At 59.9% G+C, this 20,451-nt stretch overlaps 1 protein-coding gene across 1 annotated transcript in view; it reads right to left on the bottom strand.

The window, feature by feature from the left end:
• Positions 1-20,451, bottom strand: part of CSPG4 (chondroitin sulfate proteoglycan 4) — a 35,768-nt gene that overhangs the window by 8,858 nt on the left and 6,459 nt on the right. The window contains exons 2-5 of the mRNA XM_061394766.1: positions 7,601-7,764; positions 2,373-5,900; positions 738-1,220; positions 240-416 (exon numbers count right to left, since the gene is read on the bottom strand). Of these exons, the coding sequence (XP_061250750.1) occupies positions 240-416; positions 738-1,220; positions 2,373-5,900; positions 7,601-7,764 (4,352 nt within the window). The remainder of the gene's footprint in view (positions 1-239; positions 417-737; positions 1,221-2,372; positions 5,901-7,600; positions 7,765-20,451) is intronic.

Genomic DNA, 20,451 nt, shown 5'->3' with positions numbered 1-20,451 from the left:
AAGCTCATGTCCATTCACAAGGCTGTCTACTGCATTTGTAAGTGACCAATTACAAAGCCTCACAGCTGTGTTCTATTTTCAGTGCAGTAGCTCTTCTCTCCTCCCAAAAACCTAGGGTGGCATGGGGCAGGATCCCCATTTTACAGAGGAGGAAACTGAGGCTCACAGAAGGGGAGCTCGGTGCTGGGCCTCTCTGGTGGGGACGGGGACAGCGGGAGGTGGTCCTACAATGCTCTCACCTGCAGGCCTGTGTTTGTGGTGAGGATGGGGGGCTGGTCGTTGACAGGCAGGATGGTGATGGTGAGGACCACGGGGTGGCTCTGGCGGTCCATCTCTGAGGCGTTGGCCACCAGGACAAAACTGTCTTCCACTGTCTCGCTCCCATCATGCACGTAGCGGATCAGCTGCTGTTCCACCTGTGGGCAGGCCCCGGGCCGGAGGTCAGGCCCCAGCAGGCCTGAGTCCCCTGGTGGGTCTCAGGCCCAGCACCCTTCATGCCCTGCCTTTGGGCACGGGAGACTGACTCCTTCAGAGCCTCTGCTTCTGCGGGCAGTGAAGGGGACTGTCATTTCCCCCAGAGTGAAAGAATGATGGAAATGGGGACACTCATTTCTCTCTGCTGGTGAAGGAGGGTGAGATGAGGTGCTCTGTAAATGTGGGCTCCTGCCTCCTTTCCTTGCATACCCTCAGACTTGGCCCCCAGAGCTGGGCTGTACCCTGGGCCTCCCTGACCGTACCTCTCTCCAGGAGAAGGCGCTGAGGCTCCCGTCTTGAGGTCCCTCCTCTCTCTGCAGGGCCCCATGCCGGGGCGGCTCCAGCACCTGCAGGAGGAGGGCCGGCAGCGTGGGGAAGTAGGACCCCGCGATGCGGAGCAGAGGCGGGGCCAGGGTGCGGGCCCCGCCCTCCGGGACACTGAAGTTCTGTGCCTCCAGGGGGATGGCGGCGGGCAGCACCTCCAGCTCCACGCGGACGCCCTCGAGGGGAGCACCCAGGCCTGAGGACACATCCAGGGAGAAGGTGTCGCTCCAGACCTCAGGACGGGAGTGCAGGTACAGGACCCTGCCCGCATCCACTGCCTCCTGGGAGAAACGGTTCACGGGGTCCAGGCTCGGCGGCTCAGCTGCCACGGCGCCAGGCGACAGCATCACCAGGTAGCCGGCGCTCGGCTGGGTCTTCACTGAGAACACAATATCCGCTGGTGGCACTGCCTCCTGGGCTGCCTGGTTATCAGAGGGGTCACAGGGGGAGCCTGTTGAGGCCTCTGAGACACACACACACTCTCTCCGAGATGTACACAACCACATGGCCTCAGGTTCAGTGACACGGACATACAGTCTTACCACACGCCAATGTGTGCACCCAGACACGTATGTCACACACGGATATACACACTGACTGTCCATGACATGCTATTGCCACCAGAGGGCGCCCCATCCTTCTGCGCGACCTGGATTCCTACACTACGGGGCTCTTTGGAGCTTGCAGACCCGAGTCCAGTCCACAGCCTGGAGGGAAGTGCCCCCTCATCTGATGACCCAGTCATAACAGGCTACACACCACCCCAAGCTCACATGTTTTATTCTGTCCCCCTGCCTGGAAGACTGTCCCCCTGCTCCCTGCTGTTAAACCCCAGACTCTTCAAAGCCTAGCTCTTCAAAGCTGCCTTCTCCTGGGCAAAGACTTCCAGCCACCAGATATGTTTAGTCACCATCTGCCCCGAAGTCTCGACAGCCTCAAAAACCACAAGAGGCTCAGAAGCTGGCAGCTTATTCTCAGTAGGAGAATAAAGCCCAGAGAGGGCAAGCGACTGGTGTGAGATCACACAGCAAGGCAATGGACCTACCGGATGGCCTGTGGTTGCTCAGTGAGGTTCCTGGGTGGTCAGTGGCCCTCAAGGCCTGGTCTGAGGCACAGGAAAAGAACAGAGGACACAGGAGCTGGCTGGCAGGATGGGTGTGGGGGGAGCCAAACCTGTCTCTAAGGCCTGTAATCCTCAAAGTCAGCACCCGTCAAAACCCTTCAGACAGCCTACTCCTATTAGAGTGCAGATTCTCAGGCTCCAAATCAGAGTCTGTGGTCTGGGTAGAGCCCAGGAATCTGCATGTCGAGCACAGCGTGTACACGTGTGCATGTGACATGTGGAGGGATATGCAACCCACAGGCAGCCGTGCACACCAAACACTGTCCAGAAACCCTCAGGCACACAACATACAGAGGTACAGGTACACACCCAAGGCACATACACACACCTGGCCCAGAAGCCACCACAGTTACACCCCAAACCATCTGAGCAAGCATGCCTGCCATGATTGCTCGGGTTAGGGGCCCTGTTTACTCGGCCCAGACCCCTGCTCAGGCCCCCAGCCCTTTACCTCCAGCAGGTCCCTTCTGATTTCAGCTGCCTCTCCCTGGAAGACGTAGATCTTCTTGTGCTGGGCCAGGTGCAGGGGGGCCACTGGCCCCTCGACGGCAATGGTCACTTGCAGGGTGGCTTCTGTGTGCACAGGCCCTGACTCCACAGAAAAGGCCAGGGTATCACGGGGACTGAGGCTGCCGTTGTGGTTGTAGAGAATGGCCCTCTCCAGCAGGTCCTGCTGGGTGAAGCTGGTGACCGGCTGGCCGGCCCGGAGCAGCTGCCCCCAGCGTGGACCGGCTGTGACCTGGTAGTGGACCTCATCACCACTGCGGATATCTAGATTGGTGTCCAGGGGGAGCACGTCTGTGTCAATGGTGCCCTGGCCTCCTTGAGGGACCACCAGGCCAGAGCCATTGGTCACACGGAGGTAGGGTTCCGAGGCCTGCACTTCGAGCAGCGCGGTGGCCTGGTGCTGCCCGTCGGACACCTGCAGCTGGATCCAGCCGCGGTCGGCCCCTGAGTGTACAAACAAGACCCGCCGGTTCCTGAGATCCTCCTGGGTGAAGCGGTATATGGGCCGAGAGGGCTCGTCCACAGCTACGATACTGCCAAAGAGGAGGTCCTTGCGGGTCAGCACCAGCTGAGCATCTGCAAAGCCAGAGTCGGCGTCGCTGAAGGCCACATCGTCCGTGGTCAGCAGCCGCTGCCCGCCACGAGCCACGTGGAAGATGCGGCTGATGGTCTGCACAGGAGCGTGGTCATTCACGGGCTGGATGGCCACGCGGAAGACACCCCGTACCTCCTCCCAGGCCATGTCACTGCTGCCCTCGCCCTGGCGGGTAGCCACAAAGGGGATGTCATCTTCTGTGGTCTCGGAGTTGTCGTGCTGGTAGACCAGCCGGCCGTGCAGCAGGTCCTCATTGGTGAAGGATGTCACCATGGTGGCTTCATCTTGTGTGTCTCGCCACACCAACCTGCCGTGGCGGGGTCGCTCCATGACCTCGTAGAGGTAGTTGGCGCTGTTGAGACTCTTGACAAAGAGGTGGTCAGCAGAGAGGATGCCCTTCCCGCCCTCGGGCACCGAGAGGAGGACATTGGTGAGGACGGGGGCGTCCGGATCACCGCCAATGTGGATGGGGAAGGTATACAACGGGGAGAAGTGCGGCGGGGCTGTGACGCGGAAACGGAAGGCGTCCTCGACTGCCTCTGAGGCACGAGCTGTGGCCCCATAAGTCACCCGGCCAGCCCGCAGGTCGTCCTGGGTGAAGCTCTGGCCGTCTGACAGCCGCGTGCCCTGAAGCTGAAGATTGCCCTTCCTGGGGGCCTGAACCACCTCATAGTGGAAAGTGGTGGGGTTCGGGCCTGCCTCCTCCAGGGTGGCCTCCAGGTGGGCTGTGGTGAGGGCCTCCTGCTGGGTGTTCTGGGTGTGCAGCGGCTCCAGCCGCAGCAGCCGCACGGTGGCTCTCTGGATCATCACTGGGAAGGTCAGATTGCTCAAGGCCTCCTGGCCCACCTGCACCTCCAGGGCCACGCTCTCCACTGTGTCCTCAGCGTGGTGCTGCGGGTCGGTGCTCAGGTACCTTATACGGCCCTGCTCCACGTCCCGCTGGTGGAAGGCCCGTGTAGATCGCCACTCGGTGCCCTCTGCCCCGCCTGCCCCCTGCTTCTGCAGCTCCCCCAACCGCAGGGCCTCGGTGACTCGGAACAGCACGCTCACATCCTGCCCCACGGCATTGGTCTCCACCGACAGGTTGGCAGGCAAGACGGGTGCAGCGAAGCCCTGGGCCAGGCGCAGCCCCGTGTTGTGGAGGACTTGAATGGCTGGCCTGACGGCCACCACCTTCAGCGTGACTGGGGGGCTGGCTTGCAGCCCATCGCTGACCCGGAATGTCAGGTCTGGGGCGGGCCCGCCGCGATGGACATAGACTAGGCTGCCTGCCTCCAGCTCCCGGCAGGAAAACTCGGTTGCTGGCTCCCCGGGCTGGTCTCGGCGCTCCACGGGTAGGCCGGCGGGGGCACCGAGGAGCTGGAAGGTGAGGCCCTCGCAGACGGAGTCTGGGTCGTAGGCCTGGAAGACCTCTGGCCCCAGGGGCTTCTGAGTGTGTTCCAGGATCACCATGAGGCTGCCGTGCGGGAAGATGACGCGAGGTGGGTCATTGACAGGGTTCACCTGAATGGGCAGGATGTATGTTTGGCCCCTGCGAAGGCAGGAAGGCACGGCCCCCCGAGATGTCACTGACACCTCGAGCACCAGCTGGTCGGAGGGGTCCTCGGAGCCATCGTGGACGAAGCGGGCCTTGCGGTTCACCACGTCCAGAAGGGTGAACATCTTCCGTGCCTGGGCGCCCGGAATGTCCAGTTCCAGCTCGCCATGACGGGCCCCGCGGCTCACGCTGAACAGCACCTGGGACTTGCGCAGCTCGGCCTCATTCAGGTCCAGTGTGGGCTGCACGTGCCGCCACTCCAGCCAGGCTGTGCCGCCCTCAGCCACCACCAGCGGGCTGACGGTCAGCAGCTGGGTGAAATTGGCAAAGACCGGGGGCAGCCCCGGTTCTGGCACGCAGGGCACGGGCAGCTCCATGGCCGACCACACCTCGGGTGCCAGGGTGGAGAAAGCTTCGTATGGGCCGTAGGCGTCCTCCTCATACTCGTCTTCCTCTAGCCTGCAGCCAGCTGCCATGTTGCGGGTCAGCAAGGCTTCCCGGAGCCCCTGCCTCTGACCGTTGACGCTGAGATCCTCCATGCAGCCCAGGAGGGAGACGTTGACAGCCAAGCCCAGGCGGTGCTCTTGGAGGTGGCGAGAGGCCTCGGCATCCAGCCCCCCGAGGAGGAGATTGCCTCGTGGCTCCAGGTAGCTGAGGACCCCACGGTTGGAAGTCCGTGTGGGGTACTGGTCCACGGAGATTTCCAGCCGGTGAACATCCACGTGGACGCTGACCTCGTGGGGCTGCCCATCGGCCACAGGCATGCTGTTGTGGAGCAGTACGGTGCCCTGGCCCTTCTCCACCACGGCCCGCAGGTGGCCCTCAAATATGTCCACGTAGATGAAGTCCCCCTGCCGGCCCCCGGCCTGGAAGGCCAGGGGCGCCTTTTGGCTCCGTGTGGTGAGTGTAAACTCCAGGGTGCCTTCATGCCGAGTGCCCCAGGCAGGGAAGGCGGCCAGCGAGTAGGGCCCAGAGAAGCCCACGGCCACATCATCACCAGCAGAGAACTCCTCGGCACAGCCCTCAGGCACATCTGCCGTCAGCGGCCGGAGGAGGCTGCGGCCATTGAGGGTGGCCGAGTGGAGGCAACCCCGCAGGGGTCGGCTGGCTCTCGTCAGGTAGGGCAGGTCAAGGCTCCCCGTGCCCCCCAGGAAGAGCCCATAGGGGACCTCCAGGGGAGCGCCCTGGACTGGGGCTGAGTCATTCAGGAGCCCATCGACTGACAGCAAAGCCCAGCTGTCTGACACGGTCAGCTCCACGATGTGGGGGACAGAGTCGCTCAGCAGCATCTCTGCCGGGGTCTGCACCCTCACCTCTTCCTGGCCCAGGAGAAGTCGGACCTGAGGAGACACGGTGGGAAAGGAAGCAGATTGCAACCAGCACTTCTGCGGTAAAAGCGTAACTGGCTCCCCACACTTGGGGTCCTCCGAGCAGAGGGCCTAGGACAAGTGCTTCTCAAGCCAGTCCCCTCTTTCCTGCCAGCTCTTTACTCATCCCCCAAACCCTCCCCAAAGTGATTTCTGAACCAGGCCTGGATGGGCGCAGGGGACCCTGATGTGAATCAGATGTGGTCCCTGCCCACGCAGACCTGTCACACAGCAAGATGCTTTCCTAGAGATTCAGCCTAAATTCTTGTATGTCTCCCCCCTTTCCATAGGTGAGAGGTGCCAGAAAAACCACCTTGGAATACAGAGGATTCCTCCCCTGGAATAATGGGCACCTGAGAAACCCTTGCTGTGTCCCCCAAGTAGAGCAAAACACCTTGGAGTCACTGAGGCAGCTAGGCTCATTGTTCAGGGAGGGGGCACCCAATGCTCGGTGTTTTGACTTGTCCAAGAGGGGTAGTCCTTGGGGAGAGAAAGTTGTCTCTAGGGCACTGACACAGAACTGGCTCTGGTGCAGGGCTCCCACAGCCAGATGGTAGAATGGGTGGTGGCAGAGTATGGAAACTGAAAGAGCAGAGCACTATGAACTTATGGCCTTGGGAGTCCATGTATGGAGCCCCTTTCTAGGAGTGTGTCATCAATATACCTGGCAGAAAGAAAGAACATCAGTGCCAGGTTGTACCAGGCCATGTTCAACAGTGACACCTTGTGGCAGCGAGAAGCAATGGCAGCATCAGATGGACAGAGGGGACCAGAGTCCTCTCCCCACTGGAGTGTGGAAACAAATGGCTCTCCCAAAGATGGACTAAGACTTCGTGTCCTCAAACTCTTCATGGTCAGGGGAAAGCCTCCAGAGACAGCCAGAAGACTCTTTGCAAATAAAACTTGTGGTAACTTGAACAATGAAATAAAATTAAGGAAGCTGTGGGGCTTCCCTAGTAGCTCAGTGGTAAAGACTCCTCCTGCCAATGTAGGAGACATGGGTTCAATCCCTGGGTCAGGAAGGTCCCCTGGAGAAGGAAATGGCTACCTGTTCCAGTACTGTTGCCTGGAGAATCCCATGGACAGAGGAGCCTGGCAGGCTACAATCCATGGGCTCACAAAAAAGTTGGACATGACTTAGTGATTGAAGAATGGCAGTAGCATTCCTGGTTGTTCCATCACCGACAGACAGCGGTGATACTGTCATAGTGGTGATAGAGGGTGGCCAGGGCTTTGCCAGAGGAACGCACAGGGTGCTGGGACCCAGGAGAGGGGAATCCGCCCAGGTGAGGATAGGGGTGCCCATGCTGAGACTTCAAGGGGAGGCTGTAGTGAGGCAGGTGCAGGGAATGAATGAAGCTTGCATCAGGCAGAGTAGTGAGCAAAGGCTTGGCAAGAGCAAGAGACCACGGGATGGCAGAGAATGGAGAGTGGTCAGCGTGCTCAGAACACCAAGGACCGGCGAGGGGTTGTGGTGAGAAGCGTGGCTGGAGAGCAAACGGACAGAACGGGTTCCTGAGGGGCTCACACTTCTGTCCATCTCAGAGCGGGGGCAGTGGGTGGGGGGCCCTTGAGGCCTCAAGGTGAAAGCGACATGCTCAAGGTCACAGCTGGTGGGTGGGGGGTGTGCACTGGAAGCTAGAGAAGGAGTCCAGCAGGGCGACATCACTGACCTGCAGGCGTCCGGAGTAGAGCTGCAGGAGTAGGTAGTCAGCCGGGCCTGCTGCCAGGAGAAGCAGGGCCTCGGGCTGTGCCGTGGAAAACTCCAGCTGTAGGTCTATGTCGGTCAGAGCCGTGGCCACGGGGACCTCCAAGTGGTTCTCTCCAAAGAAGGAGGCTGTGTGACAAGAGAGAGCTGTGGTGAAGTGCGGCCCTGTGCCTGGAGGAGGAAAGGAGCCTCAGCGTGGACGGCTGGGCCGTAGGGAGGGCGCTTCAGGCCGGGGCTCCCCCTTGGTTCTCCACGGTGCCCCCTGTGGCCTCAGCTGGTCCTGGCAGCAGAAGGCACGGCCTTGCTTCATGTCCAGCCTGGACCCTGGCTCTGAAGGAGGTCAGACCCAGCATCCCAAGCATCGAGGTCTTCTCCTCGATGGGTTTCTGGGGCCAGAGGCTTCTGCCAGCTCCGGCTCTCTTCCCCTGGGCCCTAGAGGAATCCCCATCCTGGGTCTGGCTCCTTTCTGGCTCAAAGGGAAACCATCACTGGCTTAATCAAGTGGCCCGATGGCCACAACCCCCAGAAATGAAGCTCTAGGAGAACCATTGCTACCCAAACTGATCCCTGCTCAGATTCCTTCTCCAAGGTGCCCATCTGGTTTAGCTCCTGGACTGGCTGGCCACGGCTGAGCCCTGGTGGCAGTGAGTCCACAGAAGAGCAAAGGCTCTGAGCCCAGATGGACACCACGTGCGATGCCAGAACCAAAAGGGGCCAAAGCTTCCTCCATCACCCTGTATTGCTTCCTGCTGCTTAGCTATTAATGGTCCCTGGTGAGCTGTCAGATCCGGCCCCATTATTTCCACCGTGGCCCAGAAGCCAGGGTTCAGCTGAGTTCTCCAAGCCTGGGTCTCAGACTGAAGGCAAGGCCTGGGAGGGGCTGACAGTCTGATGGGCCTCCCAAGACAGGAGGTCATATTTGGGGTTTCCCAGGGTCACTGTGTAGACCCTACACTGGGACACCTCCTCTTTTTAAGTTGTCACCCCCTCCAGGAAATTTCTCCAAATGAGCTTCCCTTGGCCTCTAGCCTGCTGCCACAATTTCTGGTCCATTCCTTTCATGGAGACTAGTGCCAAATACTGACTCCGCCCCCTTGATGTCCAGGGCTGGGGTAGGGTAAGGGGAGACAGGAGAGGGTCATAAAGATGATTCATCCTCCTTGGGCTTCTCTTAAATCCTCTGTGAGTCAGTCAAGGCTGTTGGCCTCGTTAGGGAGGATCTGTTTCCCGGGGGGTCTGAGCCAGCTCACATACACCTGAGGAAGCTGCATCAGCCCCTGGAGGCGTCCCAGACTTGTGTGCCCTGAGGGCAGTCAACACGGCCTGTAGAGATGGAGGGATGCCCAAGAAAGAGGAAGCTCTCCCCTTCAGGCTGAGCTGAAATCCCTTCTACTTATCCCCTCTTGCCAGCACTTGCTGGCCACACCAGAGCCTTCTCTAGAAAGCTAAAGAAATCAAAGCAAAAGTGCCAGGCCATCTAGGTGGACACAGCCCGGTGGGCCCAGCTCATCTCAGTGTCCGCGACGGACAGACCAGGGAACTGGCAGCTGGCAGGCACCTACAGGGGTGTTTTATCTGCAAGGTCAAGGACTCTGAGGAACAAAATGCAGCACACTAAGCTGGGGGCAGCTACAGCGCAAGGAGCGGAGGCAGGTGGCCCCCCGTAGGATGGAGCCGCCACCATGGCAAAGCTCAGAATGGCTGGCAAGAGATGACCGTTACATTTTCAGGAATTTTGTAAGCCAGGTGATGCTGCCCAGTGAGCCTATTCATACCACGGAAAGAGGCAAAACACACCGATTGGGGCTCCCTCTCTCCCGGAGAGCCTGCTGTTAAACCCTCACCTGCCTAACATGCACTGGCTGGGGGCCCGTTTGCTTCCCAACCGTGTGCGAGTGAGCACAGGCCCTCACCCACACTCCCTTTCACTAAAGGTGGATGTCAACCTGCCAGGGCGCGGTCCAGCTGGGGACCAGGCAGGAACTGAAGCAGCTGGCTGGCTCTAGCCATTGAACCACCCGCCCGCAGCGCCCCCCTGGCACGGGGGGAATGGCAGCCTGTTTGGTCCGGTTCTCCAGGCCAGAGTGGGAGGGCGACAGGAAGCAGAGGTGCTTTCCAGAGAGAGCTGGGGTCTGAATGGGCCCATTGAGGGGCTGGGCCCTGCTGTTTCCTGTGGGGCCACGCGGGAAGGGCTCACACAGGCTGCCTTGTACAGCCGGGAGCGCACAGGCCGGGAAGCCCCCTCACCCCAACAGAGGCCTCTGAGGCCTTGCTGGCTGGGGTTTTGGAAACTCTGACAGTGCCATTCCCTCCATCTCCTGGTCTTCTGCTGCTGCCTCTCTGTTTCTGATGGGTGGCAGTGGTAAGAACCAAGAGTCCCTGTCCTGGGCGGTGGGCCAGGGGAACAGTTGGAGAGGGCCTTCAAATGGAGAAGGCAGGCAGGATAAAGACGGCATGAGCTAGGCATCAATCCTGGAGGGCTTCCTGGGGGAGGTGAGGGTTATGTAGAGGCGCGGAGAGGGAGGGAAATGGGCACTCTCAGAGGGAAGCAAGGCCAAGAGGCTGGCGGGGATGTACAGGTTCTGGAAATGCTGAAGACAGAGGAGTAGAGAGGAAAGCAGTAGGGGCCACACCAGGCTTGGCAGCCTGATAGGGATGTCAGGGCAGTGCGGGGGAGAGAGGAGGCCTCATTACAGCCTGGAGGCCTGGCCTTGACGTTCCTGGGTCAAGAAGACCCGTGATTCATCAAAACACCAGTTTAGGCCTGCAGCAGCCATGTGGGCTCTCCTCTGGGCCAGAAGGGGCCCAATTCAGGCCTCAGTGTCACCACTCTGTAAAATGGGCACCCCTTCCCACTCTCTCCCCCTCCTGTCTGTAGGGATTAGTCCTGGAAGTCCCTTTCTGGCCTGAGGTCTGCTCTCAAAGGTGAATGTGCAGAAGGTCAATGGTATGGGCTGCTTGGGCAGCTCCAAGCTTTTGGCATGGGGGGATCAGGATGCCTAGAGGGCCTGAGGGACAAGCAGGAGGGGCAGGATGAGTGCCCCAGGTATGAGTTTCTCTGCCTGGAAGAAGGCACACAGGTGGGTGTCCTGGGCTGCGTAGCTGTGTACTCGCCTGTGTGTGCGAGTGTGTGGGTGGCTGCTGGGAGTGTGTTTTGGGTTTGCGTAAGGCGGTGTGTTTGTGCATGTGTGCGCGTGTGGGCCGGGAGCTGCCAGGACAGAGCAATGATTGTGCCCAGGCCTGTCCTGCCCCTCGGTGCCCGCCTGCCGTGACTTGGCTGCTCTGGGCTCCATGAAAGGGGCAGTGTATTCCTGGAGGGCTGCCACCCCTCCCGCCCAGCACCCATCCGCCCGAGAGGTTTGCCGAAGGTGGAGAATCCCGCAGCTTCCCGCCCTTCCTGCCCACGAACAGGGCGCTGCTGTCTGGGTCCAGGGCGGGCGCCTCCATCCCTCTTCCTGAGACGAGGGCTGGGGGCACAGAAGGAGTCTGTCTCCATCCCCGCCGCGCCCCTTCCTTACACACGGAGATGAAGCCTAGGTCAAGGTCCCCCAACAAGCCACCCCCTGGCAGAGCATGGCTCATGCTGGCATCTCCTGGCTCCCTGGGCCACTCCTGGGATGTTTATGAGTGAGGACCGGGTCCCAGTCCCTGGGGGACCCCAAACATGAGGCTTACTTGCATTGTGGCGTTCAACCCTCCGCCTGGCAGCAGGATTTTGGCCTCTCAGTCTCTCTCAGGCTCCCCAACCACCCCCCAGGCCAGGGCCAGGGGCTCAAGCAAAGGTACCTTTCCAGTCCTGGGGCTGCTGCAGACCCAGCTCCTCGGAACCCCTGGGGCTGGCCAAGTTTGTCTCTCCCTGTCTCTGTCCCACGACTCCCTTTCTCTGCCTCTGCTCATCTACTTCTCTCCTTCTCTTGGTCTTCAGGCCCCTCTTCCCCTTCCCATCCTGGCTGTAACTCGGGGCACCACCCTTGCTCTAGGACAGTCCAGAGAGCCAGACCTGTCCCCCTCCCCCACCCAGCCCTGGGACCCCCATCCCTTGGTGATGGGTGCACAATATCAAGGCTCTCTGTGGCCCTTGCTTGGAGGAGGGCACTTGGCTTCCACTTATCAGACAGACAACTGAAGCTTCAGAGGAGAAGCAATTTGACAGAAGCAGAAAGCCTGTAGCTCCGGGCCTTGCCGCCTATCAGAGCCCTGCCTGCCTGGGCACCCCCACCCCACCCAGCCTGGGCAATCAATTTCTTTGTGCCCCGTTTCCATCACATTCCCGGTCGCCTGGGGGCAGCCAGGCAGCCCCGCAGCGGCATGCGTCATGGGCAGCAGCAGCATTCCTGGGTGTCTGCTGCCGCCTGACTTTATAAGGGAGAAAGTTCGGGAGCCCAGAGCTGCTGGGCAGGATGGCCAGTGGGGAATGCCTGGCCCTGCAGTCAAGGGTGGGTGGTGGGAGACCTAAACCAGTGGATGTAGGGGAGGTTCAGCTAGTGACACTGAGATGGAGCAGGAGGTGAGAGGTGGGCGGGGAGAAAAGTGGGAGCCCATACATTCATTCACTCATCATTCATTCACCAATATAACAACGTAGCGATGGGAATGGAAAAGGGGAACTAAGTCGAGAGACACAGAAAGCCTGAGGAAGGTATTAAAAGTGAGCTTAAAAAATAAAGACCCCCCTCTCCTCTGCAAAGACTGAATTCAGAATCCAGATGGAGGCCTGAGGTAGGAGATGGAGGAATAAAAACCAAGAGAGAGCAGGCAGGATGTGGGACAGGAGCAGGGAGGGTGAGGAGGCAGGGAGACCCCAGCCAGCTGGGGGAGGAGGGGTCCTGCTCTGGGGTGAAGCTGGGCTTCTCCTCCAGGACTTCTCTGGGTTTGGCCCCAGGGGTGACAGATCCTGTTTCTAACCAGATCCTGGGTAGGCAGCGGTGAGGCTGGGAGAATCCCTCTGAGGGAGTCTGAGGGGCTGCAGAGAGCGCCAAGGCAGGGCTGAAGGGCTCTCTGTCTCCCCTCGCTGGGGTGTGTGTGTGGCCCACCTGCGGGCTGAATGCGGCCCTGTGTGTGAGCAGGGATGGGCCGGGTGCTCTGCCCCGTCACCCAGGCTCTCTGGACCTCATGCCTGATCCCCTCCTCTCGCGCCTCCAAGGGGCTCATTTTTACTTTACTAGCACTGTTCCCAAGCCAGGGAACCTCTGGGGAGGCCCGGGTTGGGTGGAAAGTTCCCTCTGATTCAGAACCAGAGTTTCCGCCCCCAGGATTGGCAGCGAGGCTGATGTTCCCGCCACCACCCCCTACCATTTCAGAGCTGGGAAAGTGAAAGTGTGGGGATGAGAACTCGACCCCACAGAGCACGGCAGACCCCCGAACGACCTCAGCGGGCTGCATGTGGGCATGAGTGTGCCTGAGTGCAAGTCAGCGCCATGCATCATGGCGGGTTGAGGGCAGGCGTGTGGGCAGGTGAGGATTCGGCGGCGTGGGCCCAGTCTGGCTCCGGATGTTGGACCATGACTCCCTGGCTACACCTGCTCCTAGGGCTCCCAGGTGAGGGAGAAGCTGCCACCGCATCTACTCAGGTGCCCGACCTTCCCTCATCACATCCCACAGTCCCCCAAGCCTCAGCCCTCCCAAACCGAGCTATGACCTTCCACCCAGGCTGTTTCCACTGAAGATAACAAGGGGGGAAAGTTAGAGGGATGACTTCAGATGAGACCAAAAGGACAATGTAACCTGCCCATGGTGATGACACTGGGGTCATAGAGCCAAGGCTAGGTGGCTTAGCACCTGCCGGGGCTGGCGCCTAGGAGATGCTCACTCACCTGCAGTGAGCAGGAGATGCTCACTCACCTCATGGCACTGGCTCTGCTGCCCTGATTCCAGACCAGAGAGTGACCCAGAGCCACCCCAGTGGCCCGCCAACCACCCGCGCCTCTCCTGCCCCGCAAGCCTCGGCTGTAGGAACAATAGCTTATAGGAGTCAACTTCCGTGGTGTCTTCCCTGGCGGCTCATGGTAGAGAATCCACCTGGAATGCGGGAGACCTGGGTGCAGTCCCTGGGTTGGGAAGATCCCCTGGAGAAGGGAACAGCTATCTGCTCCAGTATTCTTGCCTGGAGAATCCCATGGACAGAGGAGCCTGGTGGGCTACAGTCCATGGGGTCACAAAGAGTCAGGCACCACGGAGCAACTTTCACTTTTGCTTTCATGGGAGTTAAAAAAGCAGCCTTCTTGGGAGAGACAATAGCCGTCTCCATAGAGTGCAGGAATGCTGGGTCCTCCTGCCCACCTCCCCATCTCAACACTACAGAGACCTCACTGGGGTCAAGACGACCCCGCCCTTCCTCACTCCAAGAACTCTTGAGCTCTGAGACTCCCTCTCGGGGACTTAACCACTTCAGTTGCCTTTCTGGTTTCTTGCAAGGCCCGAAAGGCCAAGGCGGGACAACAGTTTCCTTAGCTATTGGCTGATCTCTGACCCTGATCACTGGCCTTGGCTATCATCTAATCAAGCATCCGGAGGCCACCCGTGCTGAGCGGCATTCGGCATTCGCTGGGGAGCATTTCCAATTCACAGACCCCCTGTGGAAGGTGAGCACCCCTGGAGAGGAAGCAGGGGATGGGTGGGGGTGGGAGATGCAGAGCTTGGTCCACAGGCACCAACTGGGGCAGGGCTGGTGCCCTGGGCGCCCAGTCACGTGTTCCAACCCCGGGGCCCACGTGGGGCACAGAGGAAGTGGGAGGGAAAATGAGAGGTTTTGCTGGAAGCAGCAGCCCAGCGTCCACCCAGGCTGGAGGGCTGGGGTGGAGAGGAAGCAGGGCCCTCAATGAAGTCTTTGTGGAGACTCTTCTGCTCCCCAGGGTGGGGCGGCCGTGGTGCGGAGCAATTCCCAGCGGCTTTTCCTTGCCTTGTAATTTGCCTCCTTCTAGGGCGGCTGGGTGGATTTCCATGCCCTTTCCCACATCCCCATCCCTCTGGCTTTCTTGGCTGCAGAAGCAAGGTGGGATCCTCATCTCAGTAGGCCTGGGCTGGGAAGAAAGAGAGGGAAGGACCCTCGCCTGGCGTTGGGCCTGCAGCCCCCAGCCCCCAATAGGGTCCTTGTGAGGTTGCTCCCATTTTACAGGTGAGGAAACTGAAGCTCGAAGACGGCAGTCGTCTGTGTTAGGGTGTCAAGATGGGCTGTGGCCGGGCTGGGACTCAAGCCCCTGTGCGTGTGGCTCCAGAGCTGGGTGCTGTGGATTCAGGGAGGGGTGTGTGCCCACAGAGGCACGGAGGGGAGTGGGGTTAGTTACTGTCTGTGAATCGGAAGTGGAGCATCGGCTTCTGGCCCCAGGGGGAGGAGGGTGTGAGAGCTGGCCCCCTGCCTGGGCAAAACACACTTTTTCCCTTCCCTTCCTGTCCTTGGGGGCTCCCTCTCTCAGGGTTGGGGGTGGAGGTGGGAGGGAGTGAGTGGGGCGGGGAGCATCTGCTTGCCATGGGTGGTTTGGCAGCCGGCCTTTCCCAGTGTGGCTGGCTTGGGGCCGACCGGACCAGGGAAGGACCTTCTTCAAGGCTGGCTGAAGGCGGCACGTTCCAGAAACCAGTGATAAGTGCTACTCATGCCCACTGGGGTCTTGGAGGTCAGAGAAGAGGGTGGAGAGGCAGGGGTGTGGGCTCTGCCCAGGGTGAGATGGGGCTCTCTGGCGGGCCAGCCCCTGTTGTGGCCAGAAGCCAGAGCCTGGACGCCTGTTGCTCATCTCCGAGTCTCCCCATTCTGGGCTGAGAAACCACTGAGGGCAGGGCTGCCGGAGAGATGTCTCAGGGCTTCCCCCAGCCTGGCAGGCAGATCTTGGAGACAGTGAGTGTGCAAGCTAGGATGGGGATTCTGGAAGCAGTGACTGTGGGTTTGGACAGAGGCCTGGCCCCATTTGACTCAGATTATGTTTAACAGGCCGAGTGTCTCGAAGAAGCCACCACCATCGGTGCCTCAGTCCCCCCACCTGAAATATACGATAGAGGGGTGGGGTGACCCCACAGACAGAAGCCCCACATCCAGGAGACTGGGGGAAGCAGAGGCTTGGATCAGGGATCACCCACAAACCTATACACACACCCTTGGCCTCTGGCCAGCCCAGGCCAGCAGAAAGTGGCTGGTGGAGAGGTGTGATCACTACAGCAGGCAGAGCACGGCCGCCTCCAGCCTGAGTGGCCACAGGCCTGGCTAGAGTGGAGGCTCTGGAGGGCAGGACCCAGCGCCTACATCCGCAGGTCAGCTCATCTGCCATGCACACGTGCACCAGCGGAGGAAACATCGGCACCCAGGGGCATGCAGGGACAGTGATGGTGCCCACAGGATGGCTTTCCCATCAGCACTGCTGTCTGACAGCAGACAGGCCGAGAAGCAAGTCCCTGGCACTGGTGCTGTGCCCGCAGGAGTGTGTGGCCTCAGAGGGTGGACCAGGAAACCTCAGTGCCCTGGCCAGAGGCCTCTGTGCTAACCAGGATCCACCAAGATCCCCAGACTGACACCCCCTGCCCCACCGCTGGGCAGGCCTGACTCCTCTTGGAATAGTTCCTGGCACTCTCACCTGCCAGCTTTGTAGACCCCTCCAGTCTGCCAGCACCCACTGAGCTGTGCTCCATCCCTGGCCCCCTCTCTCCAGCCCCCCACTTCTCCCCAGGGTTCGGGCACTGCCTCTTTGCTCTGGTATGCCTATCTCTGTCTCCAGCACCAAGTCTCCAGGGCTCTGGGCCTGCCTGCCAATGCTCCCTGGACATTTACACCAGGAACACCCATGGGGAGGCCCCCAAACCCAAGCACACTTGTTCAAGCCAGACTCAGCATCATCTATCCTCCAACCTGCTCACCACCCAGTGAAGGGCCCACGGGCACCCACTGCTGGGCAGAAATCTGAAAGTTCCTCTGACCCTCTCCCTCCTCCTGACCTTGAATGAACTTCCCATCCATTCAGCCCATTCATCGTCCTTCAAATGTGTCTCCCATCCTGCTTCCCTGTGCCATTCCGCAAGACAGATGGTCACCATCCCTCGCCTGGCTTAATGAATTTCCTGCCTCCCTTTGTTAATCGCAGCCACAGTTAGCCTAAACTGAGTCGCTCCATCATCCTCGCTTGCCTGGATGCCTTCTATGGCTCCCCAGTGCCTCCTACCAAGCCCCCAGTCCTCTGGTGTGGCACTGAAGATGCTGGATGACCTTGTTCCCACCCCACCAGGCTCCCCTGTTCACTCCTCCAAACACCCAAAGGTGCCAGCCTCACCAGACCTGGGCTGTTTTCCCTCCATACCTGACAGGTCTGCACTCCGGCCTTTGCTCAGGCTGGGCCTTCTGCCCAGCAAGCTCTCCTTTCCCTTTTGCCTGTGAAATGCCCTCACGCTCCTTCAGGAAAGACAGGCTCCCCACCCTTCCCCGCAGCCCATAGCGCCTTCTCCCGCATTTGGGGTACAAAGAGACTCCACCGCAGCTTGAGGAGCTGTGTGACTGTCACCTCTCTCTGTTAACACTGTGAGTCTCAGGGACAAGACTGGTGATGGGAGGTGGCGAGAAAGGGAGGAGAAGGCCTGGCAGGGCAGGAGGGGGCCGTGTTCCCTGGCTCACCCAGCCGGGAGGGGCTGCACCTAGGAGGCTTGCCCCAGCTCGGCCCCTCCAACCTGTCTTACCTCCAGGCTTGCTTCCAGCTCTCCCCTGCCCTCCGGGGCCCGGTGCCTGCAGGTTGGGGCAGGGTGGGGTAGGGTGGGACACAATGACTGGGGCGCAGTGGGGCACTGCCCCAGCCGGGGAGTGCTTTTCTGGGCCTGTGGTGACAGTCTGGTGCTTGTTTTGAAAGAAAATAGACCCTGAGCCCCTATTTATAGCTGGAGGCCATAGCCACAGACAGGAGATGGATGGTGTTTGAGGCTGTACAGGCCTGTGTGCAGGCAGGGGCCGGGGGTGGAGCCATTCCCAGGCCCCCTGCCCCCCTTTCTCAGCCTCCAAGCAAACTGTCTGAGGGATCCTAACATTCCCTGGGACAGGATGTAGCCTGTGCTCTGGGGTGAGACGGTGGGGGCTTGGGTAATGAGGAAGGAAATTTTCTCGCAGCATGGGTCCCTGGGGCCCAGAGTCCGTGGTGGGAATGGCTGGAGGTGAGGGTGTGTGATGTCTAGGAGTCTAGGAGGCGGAGAAGGGCCTGCGGAGGGTGGGGGTGCCATCTGCCACTGTGACTGGGTGATGGAAAGAGAACAGGCCGGGGCCACAGAGATGGGGCAGCCAGAGAGGGCCAGGCAGCGGTGGGGAGTGAGATGGAGAGACAGCCTTGGGGAGAGGCGGGGGTGGGGGGCCAAGCCGCAGGCCAGCTGACATGGTGAATAGAGGGGAGACGGGGGGAGCAGGGGAAGAACTGAAGTGCGGGTTCTGTTCCACAGAAAATCTTCACGGTGCTCTGGGCAGACTGGTCAGTGCACGTCGGATCCAGGTCAGGAAGGGCAGGAATCAGGCATCTCTGTGGCCTGTACCCCAGAAGGCCAGGCCTCTGCCCGCTCCCACCACCCCCAGGGCTGGAGACCCTGTGTGCCTGGCAGTCTACAGCTGAGAGGCCCCAGGGTCTCTTTGGAGGCAAAGCAAAGCTGTGGGGGCAGAGCTGATGCTGAAGGGCTTTGAGGCCAAGGTCTCTGAAGGGCTGTCCTGAACAGGGGAGCGGGGTTGTTCCAGGACTGCTGGGGACAGGTCTGGGTTCTGAGGTGCTGGGTGGGGAGTTCCCTGGGCTTGGAGGGGTTCCAAGCTGAGGCGGTGGCCCAGGCTCACACCTGCAGCCGGCTTCTATTCAGGCCCCTCCCTTGGTTGGGCTGCTGGGGGCTAGGGGGTGTCTATAGCCCTGGTCATGTGTCATGGAGTTATAGCCACAACCGGTGACTCAGACAGTTAAAAAAGGAGCAGCTCTGAGCAATGACTCAACTGGCTCTGGAGGGGCTGGGTGGGTCTGGCTGGTACAGGATGGGGTGGTCTGGGTTTATTTTTGGTGGGGTGGGGCTGGGGCCAGGGGGCTGGAAGATGGGAACCGGGGGTGGAGAGGAGCCGTTGCTCTCATCCCAGGAGAACCCCAGGGCTCTGTGCCAACTTAGAGAAACGGTTTCTCCATGCCAGGGAGCTCTGGCAACCCGGGCCGCCTCTCAGTCCTGTTCTAAGCCCAGCCTGCCTTGCTGTGTGGACCCAGACAAAAAGCCGGCTCTCTCCAGATAGAAGCAGAGATAATTCTCCTGCTCCGAAGAGGCTTGAGCTCAGAATTTTAGAGCTGACCTTGGAGAATGGACATCTGACCCAGAGACCCAGAGACAGACAGAGGTTTGCTCAAGGCCACACAGCAGGGCCAGGTATCCCAAGGGCTGACATTACACATTTGGCTCAAGTTCCTCCAACATCTCTCCTATCCCAGGGCTGTCAATAGTTGGAGGGGCAGGCCCCTGTTTGAGTACCTTCTCCCTGGAAGGGCTCAGCTGGGCTCCAGATGAGTGTCTGGAAGTATAAGGGCCAGATGCTCAGAGATGGAGCCTGAGCTGGGGACAGGAGCCTGGACTCTATTAGCACACTACCAGGGAGCTGGCCAGTCTTTGCCCAACAGTCTATTCAGGGGATGAAGGCAGAGGATGCCCCACACTGGGATCATGGCTTGCGGGGGCCAAGGCTCTTTACCCAGAGAATCTGTCCAGTTGGCACTCCCCTAGGCTGCTCACCCCAGTCTGAAGCTATTTCCTGAGACCCTCTCTCATCTCTACCAACTCTGATCTCACACATCCACAGACTCAGGCATCACCTATACCTCTGGTGGGTCCAAGCAGCCTAGGCAGGGCAGAGAGAATCCTCAGTTCTTCATTCTAGATCCTCTTGATACAGATTCAGCCACTGCTGCTTGCTGAGTGGCAGTAATAGCCCCCCAGGAGCTCCGGGGGAACCATCTCATGTCACCGGGCCCTGGCCTCCAGCCCCTACCATCACAGGAGCCCGAGAAGGGTGGGCAGAGACCAGGGAGAAGACAGGCTTCCAGGATCCCCACCCTATAAAGGTCTTGCTGCCTGCTCCTTCTCTCCATCCCCATCCATCTACTCCTGGGACGGGAGTCATTTGGTCACTCATTCAACAGATTGGTTGTGCTGCATCTTGGCTCAATTGTCTCTATCTAAGGGGCCATTAGGCTTTGGGGTGGAGCTCGGAGGGGCTTTTCTGCTTCTCCTCACACAGGAGAGGTGTGTGGACCTCAGCCCAGTGAGTCAATCAGATGTAGCCTTCCCACTCCCCTCCTTTTGAGGGGTCCTGGGCTGGCTGGCAGTCAGAGGCTGGCTTGACAGCTCCATTTTCCACATCACTTTGCCCCAGACAGACCCTCTCCTAGGGCCACCTCATCCAGTCCCCTGCTTTGGAAACTTTCTCAAAGATTTCTAAGCAGGAACCCCGCACTCCCGCCCTGCTCCAATGATGCGCCTGCCCCACTCCAGAAGAAGATGGTAATAATGGAATATTAGCAACCTCAGGAGCAGGCACCTACTGAGCATTTACTCCAGACAAATCCTCAGCATGCAGGAGGCAGGAATTATTTATGCCATTTTAGAGCCTTTTCTGAGGCTCAGAAAGGCCTGGTCACTTGCATCGAGTGGCTGGGTGGGAACTGAATTCTGAGCTGTCTTCTACTGTGTTCTTGACCAGGTGAGCCTGGCCTCCTGCCTCCCCCAGCCCTGCAGAGCTGAGGACTCAAGAGGAGGGAGAGGTGGGGCCTGAGTCAGGACTGTGAGGCGGGCGGGAGGGAAGCTTACTCTGAGCTGCTCCAAGACGCCCAAAAAGGGTGATTGGTTCCTTCC

This window comes from Bos javanicus, chromosome 21, assembly GCF_032452875.1.
Source record: "Bos javanicus breed banteng chromosome 21, ARS-OSU_banteng_1.0, whole genome shotgun sequence".
NCBI lineage: Eukaryota > Metazoa > Chordata > Mammalia > Artiodactyla > Bovidae > Bos > Bos javanicus.
Note: the sequence above shows the minus strand (reverse complement) of the source record. Positions and strands in the feature narration are given on the sequence as shown.